The sequence below is a fragment of the Betta splendens genome, chromosome 6, assembly GCF_900634795.4.
Source record: "Betta splendens chromosome 6, fBetSpl5.4, whole genome shotgun sequence".
Lineage (NCBI taxonomy): Eukaryota > Metazoa > Chordata > Actinopteri > Anabantiformes > Osphronemidae > Betta > Betta splendens.
Window position 1 is genome coordinate 15049725 of NC_040886.2, and position 13712 is coordinate 15063436.

Here is a 13712-nt window from a genome sequence, read left to right on the forward strand (position 1 = left end):
CCAGGGATCTACAACTTATTTTATTTAACTTTAATTACTTTATAAACCATTCTATAGAATAAATCATGCTCAGCTCTACCAAATGAAGGACAAGCATACATAGAATAACAATATTTACTCAAATGTTAGACAATATAACTATTATTGCATCCCAGAACAAAGAAGGGAGCTGGATAAGGCCAATTAGCAACAGTGTTATGATTTACTGATAACAGCAAAGTGGAAATAATGCTAAACCTGTTATCGTGAAAAATAGGATGCCAGTAAGTGCAAATCACAGTAACAAAATTGAAAGATAAACTACAATTCTGAGATGACTTCACGTGTCCTTTCGTGAATTGTGTGCAGAAACGGCCACCTGAGTGTGAGGCTGACGTGACACTAAGGTGCAAAACACAAGTCACCACGACATGTACTGTAGCACACTTCCACCAACATCCACTATTTAATGCTACTTTCTCTCTTTTCAGTTCATAACAGATTTTGCTTCAGCAGTCCATCGAGTTGAAATATGTCCTGACTCATGAATTCTTTAACATCATTCAAAGGCAGTGAAAAGTACAACCCCTAATGGAGGTGAATGCTTGCATTTCTATTATTATTTTTGTAAAAAAACCTTGCATGTTGAAGTTTAATCTCTGGTTGAGGCTTTGCAGAGTGCAGGAAAGTGAGATGTGATGGCAGAGTGTAAAGGTTAGTGAGCCTCTCCATTGACAGGTGAGCCTTCCCCATGAGGCGACGAGCACCTGGAGACCCCTCTTTCAGTGTTATCAGAACTTGAGCCGCTTTGACTGAGTTGGTCTGCTGAGGCAGCACTTGTTGAAGTGGATGTGGGTTTGGCTTTCTCCTTAAAGTCTGTGATTATTACAGTCAAGTCTCCAACTGTGACCTCTAGATGCTGGGCACTGCTCCGGTCTATGTTTTTTAACCTGGGCCTGGTGCAGAGAGAAAAACAAAAACAGGATCTGAAGGACACTATTCCAGCAACAAGATCAAAAGTGATGTAATATTCTGTTTTTTCTTTCAAATCATTAATTATTTACCTCATCTTTTTATGACTTTTTCTTTTCAGTCCTGTCTCCTTATCACTTTTGTCCTTCTCTGATTTTTCTTTCTTCTTTTTGGGGTGTGTAGGTGATGCAAACTGCTGATTTACTTGCTGCGCAACCAGTTGTGAAACAGGCCGAGGTTTTCTGAAAGAGACAACACGTTATTGATCTGCTATCACTGAACTTGTAGGGAGAACGAGCTGAACTGTACCTTACTAATAAACACATTTTGTAAGCCAAAAAATTGCCTTAAACTTGGTTCTGAGACGATATTGGGTACATAGAAAAAGTTGTTTTATATCTGCAACCTGTGGAGCTCAGGCTCAGCAGTTCTGGAGAAACTGTGTGTATTGTGTTATAGTTTTGCGTCCTGCTTAAAATAAGATAACAGGGTAGTTCAGGGCCCTATCAGGAGATGTTTTTTTTTTTTTTGGTGAGTGACAGGTCTGAACTGCAGTTGGGGTCAGTTTAGTACTAGTTTACTACACAACTACAGTATGCTGTTGCAGTAAGACCTGAATGTGATTTGGCATTGTTAGATTTATTTAAAATATATGTAATGTGCATTGCATCATATGCAGCTCCAGATATAAATAAAGAAATCAATATACAACACAGTCAATGTCCCCTTTTCTACAGGGATTTAATGTGATGTAGATGAAGAAAGACCCAAATTGTTTTACCATATTTTCCTGAAGATATTCGACATTCAATTATCCACAAAATGATCAACCTTATCCCACTTTTCCTACTTTGTGACGTTCTCAAGTTCATTAACCGTCAGATATGTTTTTCAGCATTACATAACTCGTCCAGTCTTTTGCTGCACCTGTGCTGACCGTGTCCGAACCCTTACTTGAATCGCATAACACAATCAACCTTCTCAGTTTAACGTTATGTGCTTTTTCTCTCGTTGATTCAACTAATGAGCCACTTTGTAGATTGGTTTGATGTCAAATACACAGAGCCAGACCATAAACTGCAGCGACAACAAAACTTGACAAACCCAATGAGGGCATAAAGTTTGTTACGTTCTGTATCTAACAAACCCACGCTGCGCGCGTGCTTTTCTTGCTTGTGCACTTAACGTTGAAGTCACGACCCCTTAACGACGCCAATTACGTTGTCCAGCCGTGCTGTAATAGTTAAGTCAGCAGCTAGAGCCACTTACCGCGTCGACGTCCCCTTCCTGACATCACACATCATGCACTTAAACGCCTCAGCGCTGTTCCTGAACGTGCACACGCTACAGTCCCAGTAGCCATCGTCGCAGGAGGGCTTGGGTTGCCGCTTCGGCCTTCAGACAAAAACAAAATGGCACAGTTTGAGTGAGGACAAGGCTTCCGAAGACAACCTGTTAGATACTGATGCCAGAACAGAGAAGAAACGTCAGTAGCGGCGATAATTGTGCTCAGACGTCAGCCAGTGAGGGGCAGCTTTCAGTTTTCAGGCGCACAAGCAGCCGCCGGCCGCCATGAACACTCCGGTTAAACAGCTCCATCCATTGACCGAGCTTTCTGTTTGCGAATGGCCCAGTAAAGTCTTCCCCCGGAGCTCCTAGCGACACTTTTACCTCGTGGGGCTCTTCTTGTCTCCCATTTTGCGAAGCTTCGACTCGGTGGACTTTAAAATGTTCAATGTTACAGGTGAAAAAACGCATTTAGCTGCTTCTCAGCTGTCGTGGAAACTCCTGTCGAAGGATGAGCACGTGACGCGGGCTCGTCCAATAACCTTTGATGTAATCACAACAGAGGGCAGTTAGAAACGTGAAAGCACGGCGCGAGGCGCCCAGCGAGTGTTTGAGTAAGTAGCGCTGCACGTAGGCGGGGACGCGGTGTGTGCACAAGTGCTGCAACAAATACTCCGAAATCCTGCGCGTGCAGTGCGCGAGCTTTGCCAATTTCACCCAATCACAGCACAGCGACAAAACTTAAACGTTAGTCAAGTTAAAATGTTCAGGTCCACATGTGCCAATTCAGCTCTTTTTTTATCAAGACGGGTTAGTATAAACAGTTTTAATTACTATTTTATCTTGTTCTGTCCAGTTCGATGTATCAATATCAATCCGTCCAGTCTATTGAAGGGTTTCCCTAAGAATTAAAGAGCTACCCTGACAAAACTGATTATCTACAATTTAACGATGTTTTCGGTTAATGGATTATAATGGATATATGAATACTATTATTGATTTATTAAACGTCAAAAAATAAAAAAGTAATAGTAGTAATAGTAATAAAGTAATAATATAGTAATACGCCCGCGTATATATTTTCTACCTAGGTAAAATACTAGAATTTTAAATGCGAACAAAATAAAGTTTAGTCATTTCTTACTCCGACCACTAGGGGTTGTAGCGCTCCAACAACATCCCCCTCTCTACCAGAAGACCAGAAGAAGAAGGAAAACAGGAAATTTGTGTTTAATATTGTGTGGTGTATGTTTATATGCTTGTTTTGGATTCACCCACGCATGCCCTCAATGAGAATACTGTGGTTTCTCTCACTGTAAGTGTTCTTTAATCTAATTGTAAAATGCATTTTGTGGGAACGGATTTTATTATAACTAGGTTGGCGGGAGGCTTGTAGCTTTCTTTAATGCTAACGTGACTAGCTTCAATTGCTAACAACGAACATAACATCACCAAACCATTTAAAGCCTCAGTTTGTGCTATTTGACAGCGGTGGTTATAAGATGTTAAGAAGAGGCTCAATGCCGGCTTAATGTTCGTTTGTTGTCTTTTTGATCGGCACAAATAATGGTCCACATGGGAAACTATACAAACATGTATATGTTTGGTATTGTTATTATGACTTTGTTCGAAGTGTTTCTGGATTTTGAGTCCAAGTTGTTCAGCATAAATCTTATATCAGGCAACAACGCTTTACCCATTTAATTGCTGCAGGTTTGTTGTTTCCTGAGCGAACCAGAGACAGAACCAAGGACGTTCTTTCGACAGTAAGTGAAAGTACCATTATTTGCTTGTACTAGGACTAAATATCTATTTCGTCAGTCAGCCATCATCTACTCTCCAAAAACTCAGATATCATACCAACCAAATCAAGATTTCCACCTTAACATGACACAAACTAGAGCAAAGCTGAATACTAGTATTTAGGTTATATTAGTTTAAAGATTGTGGTGCCTTGATCTCTGTCTGGTCAGAATTCTCTAAAGGTGGAGCAGAAGTCCTTCAATAAGGAAATAAACTCTAACCTTTGTTTTGTCTAACCTTTGTGTTTCTGTCGGATCTGATTCAATAGAAAAAAAAATATTTGACACATAAAATTCTATTCTTTCTTCAGTGGCTTATCGTCATGGTCGAAGATCAATTAGAGATGTCTATGAAGATCACTTTGCACCAATAGATGGAAGAGAGGTAAGGCGTGTTTCTAAGAATGCCTTGACTGACAAATTACCCTAGTTTACTTGTTACAGTAACTGGTGATGGTAAGAGGCTTCTACTGTTCTACTGGGACACTCAGACCAGACCAGTGCCTGGTTCTGCAGGAGACTTCTAAAGCTCTAAAATAAAGGGGGTTTTTGTGTTTAAAAAAACAACATGGTTTTACTTTGTCACTATGATTTTTTTCAGGGTAAATGAGTAGGCAGAAGTGGCTAATGTGTCTTTGTAACACAGTACATGTGCAAATATATTTAGAAATATTTAACAACTATGATGTGTCATTCTAGGTGACAGTTCGTCGAGTTGTTAATATTGTTGACAAGAGGAGCACTGTGCCTCGGCAGGAGCTGGATTATGGCCGAGATTTTCATGATGACCAGTGGTACAGTGGTCCTCCAAATTTCCAGAATGAAAGAGAATTCCGTCAAGATGGCAATTACCCACAGACCCATTGTCGATTTTTTGAGGAAAACCCTAACTTTGGGAATTTTTGCAGGAATCCCACACCTCCACGACACGTAAGACATGATGAACCAGTTTATGATCAAGTGTTAGAATTAGCAGCAAAATGTTAAGACCAGAACGCAACATGGCATTCGATTAACGTTTTTCAGGCCTTAACAATGTCATGATTCTTTGCTTTTCCTACAAAGATATGTCATGATTGTGATTTTGTTTTCAGGAGGCCCAGTACTCCCAGCCATACTATAGCAATGATGATTTGCGTCATCAGCTAGCGTCAAGGTAATAAAAGTTTATTCCACTTATGGATTTTTTGCTGGCATCCTAATTAGTGTTGCTTGTCAATTGTGTCAGTGAATTTGCTGTGTAATGCATAAAAAAGCCTCTGGGTGGAAACAGAGGTCTGTGAAAATGTCCCGATAGGTTTTTTTACCTTCTGGGTTAATGACATAGTTTGCATTCTATGTCTTGATAATACAGTAAACACTCAATATTATGTAACAAATAAAACTATAACATCTGTCATTAAAAACTTTTACATTTTAAGTGTCTGAGAAAATGCAGCTTTAGTAAACTATTTTTTTACTAATTAACTTTAAGAGCATACTTCAAGTAAGCTGGTGAGTTTAACGCCCAGTCAGAACCAGTCTGAATTTATCACACTCCTGTTGACCACTCGGCATACCAAGAGTTTACAGGCCAGCGTCCCCTTTTCCAGAAATCATTCTAGGCTAGAGACGGGACAAAGGGCACTAGTGTCTATTCACTCAGCCAAAAATCCCCACCTCCACCCTGTGCCCTACACTGCAAGAAAAACAGCTGGACTGCTCCCTCCTCAAACACCCACACACATCTCATATTCTCAGCAACATGTGTTTTGTCTTAATTATATCCCTGCATCAAAACAAACTTCACATTAGATAATTTCAGGTTCATAATTTAACAGTAGTTACAAAAACAATTTAAGAGAAGATAGATACTAGATACTATCATACTTCAAATATGCATTCATGAAGAGCAGTGTCTAAAACAATTATTTAGTAAGGTTCTAGCTAAATTATTTTACACCCTAATAGAAGTTTAAAAACCATCAAGAGTCAGGTGATAACAACAGCAAACATTTTAACGTAAGCCTCCAGGCTTTTAGCCTCTGTAAACCCATAACTACTCCATTACACCTTATAGTACTACATGTGTAAATCAGGATGAGGTGATATTGGACAGAGCCAAGAAGCCCATTTTAAAGTAATACAGTTCTGCAGTAACCAAACACTCGCGGGATTTTTGCTCACAAATAATGAAATGAGTTGGTGTTGCTTCAAGACATGAGTCACTCACATAACGAACAGCACTCTTTTTTTTTTTTTTTTGCTCACTGTTAAAAACAAGCCGGAGTGTTTCATGTCTTGTGTAGTAAGAAATCAAATAAAATAAAGCTGCTTAAATATTCTTCGCATTTCTCATTAGTTTGTTCTACTTCAGAGGTCATTTTTAGGCTTCACCAAATTGTTGCATTTGTCCTGTAGTTTAGTCACAGCAAAACCACAAAGCCAATTAAATGTGTATCATGCCTCCTTGATAAAAGCCTGATTCACACCAGACTGCTGCACCCGTTAATGTTTGCACTGAATGCATAGCAATACAGTGCTTGGCAAATGGCAGGCTGAGTCATGGCTACTTCAAACAGAAGGTAAGTCGTAAAAGTTTGGGAGCTTGTTAGACCTGCTCTTTGTTTGACATGTGGCTCGGGTTCAGGCAGAGGCCATGACAACCAGGTGCCTTTGGGTCATTCATGCCACTGGACCCAAAGGCTGTTCAGACAGAAGCTTTGAATCTGGCAAATACTAGATGCACAAGTCAAGTGTCACTGCTGCAAACCCAGACTAGATTTAAGCTCAAATGATTATTACTTAATTAATCATTTAATCTTGTATTTATTGCTTGAATATAAGACTGTTTTGCCCGCACTTTTTTTTTTCTAGGAAAAATCGCAGAACTCGTCCCTATTACCGTCAAAGAGGCGCAGAAGCCCCTGGTTCGAAGTCAACATCAGATAGAAAACTCAAGTCAGTGTTCTCAGTGTTCATTTCTATACACTAACAAAACAACCAGTCCTATAAGAAAAGCATGGATTGAAAGTTGTCTAGTTTGTGGTTTGGAAGTAGCATTCTATTTCTAATGAGTCCCTATTGATTGATTTAGATTTTAAAGTCCTAAAAGATGCAGAAGTGCACAAGCTATAGATTTTAATGTTTCATTTTCAGTGGATTCCTGAACTTCCACATTTGTTCTTTTGCAGAGAAGGCTACAGGATCTCTGCGCCTGTAACATTCAAGCGGGATCACTCTCCTGTAAAAGGGGAAGCCCAGCCCTCTGGCTGCTCTGGGTTGAACACCAACAGCAAGTTCTCTCCTAACAGGGACAAAGTCACTTATCAGCAGGCCCAACAGAGTAAGTCTCATATCACAGCATCGCATAGTAAGCAGTCACAAACGTGTGATGTGAGGGCTCATGGTGTTAACGTATCAGTGAGGCTAACAGCACACGTTTGTGAGGATGTGAAAAAGGACACCCTTGGTTTATTAGGGTAATGCAGCTGGGGAATGAGCGCTTGACCTCCTCTTCTGCAAGAAATAAGTCCATGTGCTGGCTTGACATCTTCAAAGTCACTTTGGCTTTGTCCTTGTGCCTTCACAAGCTTTATGAGTTTAAAAATTCTGCACTAATGACGTTTATACAGTAGCTTCACAGCTTACAAAGGTTAGTTTGTAAGTTATGTATAAGCCATGTTGTGGTTTATTCCATTTATAAAAAATGTAATGTGTAGCCAGTTTGGCTTTCTGTTGTACCACCCTTTGAAGATGCCGTAAAACAGTGAGAGAGCCGTTGTACCTCCAGCCGCCCCTCCCATCTGGGATCCTAATTAGGGAGGCATAAAAAAGGGTTTTAGTAATAGGGTATGAAATCCAGAGCTTTTTCACATACTTTTCAACATCACAATTGTTGTCACTATCTCACAATATAATTTCATCAGTCGTTTAATTAACCTGGCACACTGTCAGAAGCTGTTTCTTCTGTCTGTACCGGGACTGAGGTTTTAGCGTTTGAACCAGTACATCATTTTTGTAAAAACAAACAGAATGGCTCTATTTGTTTTCTTCTGCACACATGTAAGCTAGCAGAAGACAATATTTCACTTTGGGCACAGCTGAACTTCTCAACCGCAGTCGCGTGGGAGGCCCCAACATGGGAGCATTAAGGACAACCACAAATTTTACTTTTCAGCTCATAGTACAAAGATAGAGAGTAATAATCGGATGTCTCGCATTAGGAAGGAAGGAATTGTTCCCTGATGTTTATTTTTATGTCTTGTGCGATTTTTTTGTTATTACACAGCACAGTGAAAGCTAAGGAATGTGATCAGAGAGAGGTAAATAAATACAGCAAAGTTTGGTGCAAATACGCTGCTTCCCAGACCAGTGACCCATCAGTGAAATTGTTGCATGTGAAACATTTTTTATAGTCATCTGCTCTTTGCCATAGCTTTTTATTTAGTATTTTTATCTAAGGACAACAATCTGCTCATGTTTCCTTCAATTTCCTTGTGTCGTGATATTTTCCTGCAGTTAAGCCCAATCTGTTGACAAGCCAGACTCCCAGCAGCTCTGTGGAAGCTTCCCCTCACAGTTCAGCATCCTCAAAGGTAAAATACACATCTGAGTGCAGTTTCATGGACTCTTCTAGGGTGAAACATGCTGTAACATAATATCAGCTGCTGTTGTATCACATTACATTAATTATCTATAAACAACCTTTTTAAAGAAGAATGTACAGACCGATTGTACTGTCTACATTCCTGTCACCGTTGACATGTGGCATGCATAATGAGTAGTTTATGAAAACAAGAGCTCAACACTCATAGGAGTGCAGAGATGTCTGTATCTGAAACACTTTGAAATCAGAAGCTGTTTCTAAACCTGGTGACCTCGACTCTAACCCTTAACCTTTGACCCGCCAGGAAAAACCTCCTGCATCTGTAGTGGCGTCAGAGGAGGTGGTGACTGCCAGCATGGAGCCAAAGCCGACACCAGATGAAGTCTTCAAGGCTCGCCGCTCGGAGGCCATTAGGGTGAAGGCTCTGGAAATTGAGAAGGTAGTAAGATTTTCTCTATGAAAAGGCTCAAGATTTAGATACTGAGATTCCTAGATACCAAATCTCTCGAAGCCACGGGGACCACATTTCTTGCTTATCTTACTTTACTCTAATTTGTCACATGTAGTATTTGTCACACGCTGTATTTTTTTTTGGTGTAAGGAAAGGGGCTGAATCAGCAGAAAGGTTTTAGCACCTCAGGATGTGACGCCTTTTCTGGTTGGCTGGTTTGGAGTTACACTCTCTCCCTCCCGTCATCGCTCTCCACTACAGTACCACTTATGTGTTCCCGTTAAAGCAGGACAGGAATTGCCCCGCAGGTTGCAGGCGGCCCACCCACAGCGTGGCACGTCTCTTGGCATTAGCGTGCACACACATGCTCACCCTGCCATTTCCCACTGCTAATGCAGACGTGGTGAGTGGCAGAAACCTCTGCTGTGTCTTTACTGTAACATCTGCCCTGGGCTTAGTTAAACACACACTGATCCATCATGGCTGTGGTTTTTCAAACCGAGCAGATGAGGTAGTGGGCAGAACCGACCTCAGACCCTGAACTGTTTTGCACCAGCCACTCCAATATACACCAGTGTGAGACGTCCTTGAACTGGTTTGAATGGGCCACTCCAATCAACAGCAGCGTTAGCCTAGCATGTCACATACACCAGCAACTCAGTCTTTTTTACCTTTGCTTGTACTTTTGGGCTCATTTCAGCAAACCCTATATGGTGTAAACAGCCCTGTTATCATAGGGTGGTTCATTTTAGGATGCATTTGTCATACCAGCAAAACTTATTGTTTTCTGACCAAGAGGTTGTTGTAATGCATTCCGTTTGAGGGTGTTTTAGGGTTATAAAGAACATCAGAAACCTAAAACTTTTAGGATTGACTCATTGCCACAGTAAGCATCCTTCCTATGACTCTGTCCTGGCACATCTCATCATTCATTTGTTCATTGCAGGAACTACTTGACTAGTGTGTCACAGCTTTCATCACAATGCGCCTTTCTCTTATTGGATGAACAGATGAAGCATTGCATCACTCGTTGCAGTGACCACAGGACAGATCAGAGCTTGTCAAATTACACTACATAGGAACTTGGAAAATATCTATTTGCGATGTAGCAAAGTGCCTGGGAGTGATTTTCAGAGCAGTCCATTCATCATCTCAATCAGTGCAAATGAAACATATCCATTTCAACTATTAGCCCCTCCATCCAGAGGTCCGGTTTGCAGCTTGAGTGATTAAAATGGCTCTTTTAATATCCCCTAATGTGTACCAGGCCTCAAGTCATTACCCTACTTCCCTTATTATGCAGGACCCCTGCCTGCATCACTTTTCATTTGAACAGAGCCTCGCTAAATGTCCATGTGAGTGCCGTATATATAATCTTACTGAAGCCCTTAACTTCCCCACCCCCACCTGGTACCCCAGCTTATACTCATGTCAGTATGTTCACAATTTGGACCTCCACAAACATCCAACATGGTCACATGCCCACTTTTTAGGGCTCCTCCTCATGGCTCTTGATTGTTTTATTCCTCTTGGGGCTTCAAACCATTCTGTGTGGCCCCTTAGTATCAGGCATGAAGATCAGCTCATGGCTCCCACTAGAGGGAAGGAACTCGGGCAGGACCTCCCTGCAGCCTTTTCTCACAACATGAGGAGCGTGAGCAGGTCAAACGCACCCTTCCTGTTTTCTTCAAGTAATATGGGAGCAGTTCTGACTAAAATAGCAATTTGTTTGAAGCCACTCTGTGATTGTTCAGTACTGTAATAACCACAGAGTGATGCTCTTCATCTCAAGCGGATTTACACACAAAGTCACATACACGTTTGCTCCAGCATGAGTCATTCTCTTCGTTTCAGGTCATTGTGAGGCCACTTTTTCCCAATCATCTGATTTCGAAGCCTTTACATAAACGCAGGACAAAGTTAAATGCAGTCACTGTCAACAAAGACTAGCTTGGGAAGGTTTTGTTCTGGAACATGGCAGACATAATCATACCTAATTGATTAGAGGAAGACTGGTTTGTGGGACATGGACCACATGTTTGTATCTCATTTAGCCTTTGTTTCCTCACATCTTCAAACAAGGAACCAATTCTTGCTCCTTCCAAATAAAGCTCATTTATTGAAAATGTTTAACTGAGGAGAACATTTCACTTATGAGGTATTGAATGATGGTCTGATGTTAATCATTAGTTAGGATTCATGGAAAAGGTTCCACACAGCATATTAAGGGAGAGCCCAAACTGAATGCACACAGAGGGAACCTGTGCTGTTGAACGAAGCTGACCCTGACCACACGTGTCGTGAGTCTCTCACTTCTTTGTGGTTGGCGGTGAGGACTGTCATTATGTGGGACCACGAATTCTCTTGACATGATCTGCAGACATTAAAGCATCTGCCTAGGTCCAAACATCTCCCACAGTCTGGGATATTTCTGTTTCAATCCTTTCCTATGTGTATGTGCAAAACACATTGTAATATAGCAATAATAACCAGTATTTCTGTATAATTTTTAACAGCATCTAAATGAATGCATGTCAATGCAACAACCAGTTGTGTACCTGTCTCTTAATATGCTCCCCAGCTTGTTCCTTTTTAAACACAGTGCCTTTCTTTTAAACACCTTAGAAAGTGGTTCCCATGCGGTCAGCATTTCCATCCTATTGTTCCAAACTAAATGTCATGTTATTGTTTCTTTAACCTTTTCTCTATGTTTCAATGGTAAAGACCAGCTTCATCCCAACTGTGGGAAATTTTTTTAAATATTTTACTTTACAACATGTTTTGTTGCTGTAATCCTGTACTCCTTTGGGCCATCTACTGTAGTTCCATATTGTGATTTCTTTTTTCTCAAAACCTTCAACAAATTCTAATCAAGGTTTGGGCAAAGTGAATTTACAAGACCTCTGATCACAAAGGCAAGCTTAGCAGACTTTTTTGAAGTCAATCTGTGATTGTGGGGCTCTGTAATAAACACAGAGCAATGCTCAACATTTATTACAGTGCTGATGATGGATACATGATCATGAGTTTGCCTAGATACACATCACATAATGTGTATCTAGGCGAAGAAACAGCACTTGGTGTTTCAAGTTTTCCCAAAACTGACACAACCTTGGAACAAGGCTGTTTAACCGGCCAACTTCACATTCTGCTATAGACTCGACCCTGATTTAAGACGACTGCCTGCTTTTTTCTTGTAAAAATGAACAAAGCTGTAATTTGTTTTATTGTGTTTATCAAACAGTTAATGCTAGATTAGATAAAGAGCTGTTGATTTAGGCCTTTACTGCCCACATTCCTTTAGCTCATCCAAAACAAAGATATTAAATAGATGAGATGCGTTTGTAGACACGTCCGATTTTAATACTTACTCTTACTCGCCCGACTGTTTTTACACTAATGACTCTGTTGAAAAGTGATCTTTCCTGCATTAGCTTGGATTAACCCTAGAGGACCTCTTTGTCCCAGACTCCTTGGATAGCTACTGTGGCCCTAAACCTCTCTGAGAGCATTTCTCTTCAGGTGATAAAGATGTGCTCTTGCACCTGGGCCTCCAATAAAGACTTAACTGCAGTTTTGGGTCTGTAGTAAAATGTTAGCAGGTTGGGAGAGCTTGTTACAATGTGGTGTGAAAGAATGTCATTGCACCACTAACATGCCTTTTACCTTTCACCCTGTATACTTTATTGCATCATTTTCAGGGACGTCAGCTCTTGACTTGATTCTTTTCTGTGCAGGATTACAGGAAGGACTGTGAGACATTTCGCACAGTGGTGAAGATGTTGGTAGTCAAGGAGCCCACTTTGGAGGATCTGCTGCAGGCCCCGTTGCATAAGAACCTGCTGGAGCTCAAAGAGCGCTGCCTAGATTCCCTCAGGCATTTTGTCAAGGAGCTCGACGAAGTGTTAGAGCAGCCGGACAGCAGCTCAACGCAGGCCACAGGTCACAACGTGCTGCCATGATTCTATTCTATTTTACTTCTAAAGGCGGAAAAATGAAAAAGTGACGACGAATTATTTACCTGTTTCAATTTGTCGTGTCTTGTCTCAGTCACAAGATATTTATATGTTCTATAAGCAAAGTCGGGTTATCAGCCCTGGCCGTAGTTCCACTGCCATGGGCATAAATAATACTGAAGACACAATCATTGATTCATTATAACAAAATACCTTCAGTATTATGAATAAAACCATAATAATAGAGGACCATGTGGAACGAAACGTCCATGATGCCATTTTTATGAAAAGCTGCAGCCAATTTGTAAGTCATGCTTTTATTATCTAAATATTATTACATGTAGTTATTTCTATTTCAAAGCAAGGTTGGATTTTGTTTGGTTGAAAGTGACTGAACCCAATAACAAATCCATTGTGACACAACCATGTAGTCTTACTAATTTAATGTATTGTGCAACTATTATAAAAACTATGTGTAAACCAACCAGTATCAAAGGGCATAACTCTCAAAGTTTTTCAGTACAGAACTACTCTATAAAGTATCACACTTTTGTCTTATTTAGCGTTGTAACCAAATAGCTTCTAAATATATTCTGGTGTATTTCTGTAAATAAAAACTGAGGTGATTTATCCTGAACTTTATATCTGCATTACTGTAAATCATTTTGTGAATAAAC

General features: G+C 40.5%; 2 protein-coding genes across 2 annotated transcripts; one reads left to right on the plus strand and one right to left on the minus strand.

Annotated features, from left to right (window-relative positions):
- Positions 1 to 7: 7 nt before the first annotated feature.
- Positions 8 to 2884, minus strand: LOC114857349 (YY1-associated factor 2-like). Its single transcript, XM_029153737.3, has 4 exons — positions 2623 to 2884; positions 2221 to 2346; positions 1044 to 1193; positions 8 to 935 (listed from the first exon to the last, which is right to left on the minus strand). Exons 1-4 carry the CDS (start codon positions 2646 to 2648, stop codon positions 695 to 697), a joined length of 543 nt encoding a protein of 180 aa, XP_029009570.1. The 5' UTR covers positions 2649 to 2884; the 3' UTR covers positions 8 to 694.
- A 514-nt stretch (positions 2885 to 3398) lies between these two features.
- On the plus strand, positions 3399 to 13677 carry LOC114857272 (periphilin-1). The gene is made up of 10 exons (XM_029153612.2): positions 3399 to 3553; positions 3952 to 4004; positions 4352 to 4425; positions 4740 to 4970; positions 5135 to 5196; positions 6897 to 6980; positions 7214 to 7365; positions 8541 to 8617; positions 8933 to 9067; positions 12817 to 13677. Coding segments are annotated over exons 2-10 (1041 nt in total). The 5' UTR covers positions 3399 to 3553; positions 3952 to 4003; the 3' UTR covers positions 13042 to 13677.
- Positions 13678 to 13712: the final 35 nt, after the last annotated feature.

Coding starts and splice junctions, on each gene's coding strand:
- LOC114857349 (XM_029153737.3), bottom strand. CDS start 2,648: ATGGGAGACAAGAAGAGCCCCACGAG. Junction 2,347..2,622: donor GACAAGAAGAGCCCCACGAG/GTAAAAGTGTCG, acceptor TTTTGTCTGAAG/GCCGAAGCGGCAACCCAAGC. Junction 936..1,043: donor AAAAGTCATAAAAAGATGAG/GTAAATAATTAA, acceptor TCTCTGCACCAG/GCCCAGGTTAAAAAACATAG.
- LOC114857272 (XM_029153612.2), top strand. Junction 7,366..8,540: donor TTATCAGCAGGCCCAACAGA/GTAAGTCTCATA, acceptor ATTTTCCTGCAG/TTAAGCCCAATCTGTTGACA. Junction 9,068..12,816: donor AGGCTCTGGAAATTGAGAAG/GTAGTAAGATTT, acceptor TTTTCTGTGCAG/GATTACAGGAAGGACTGTGA.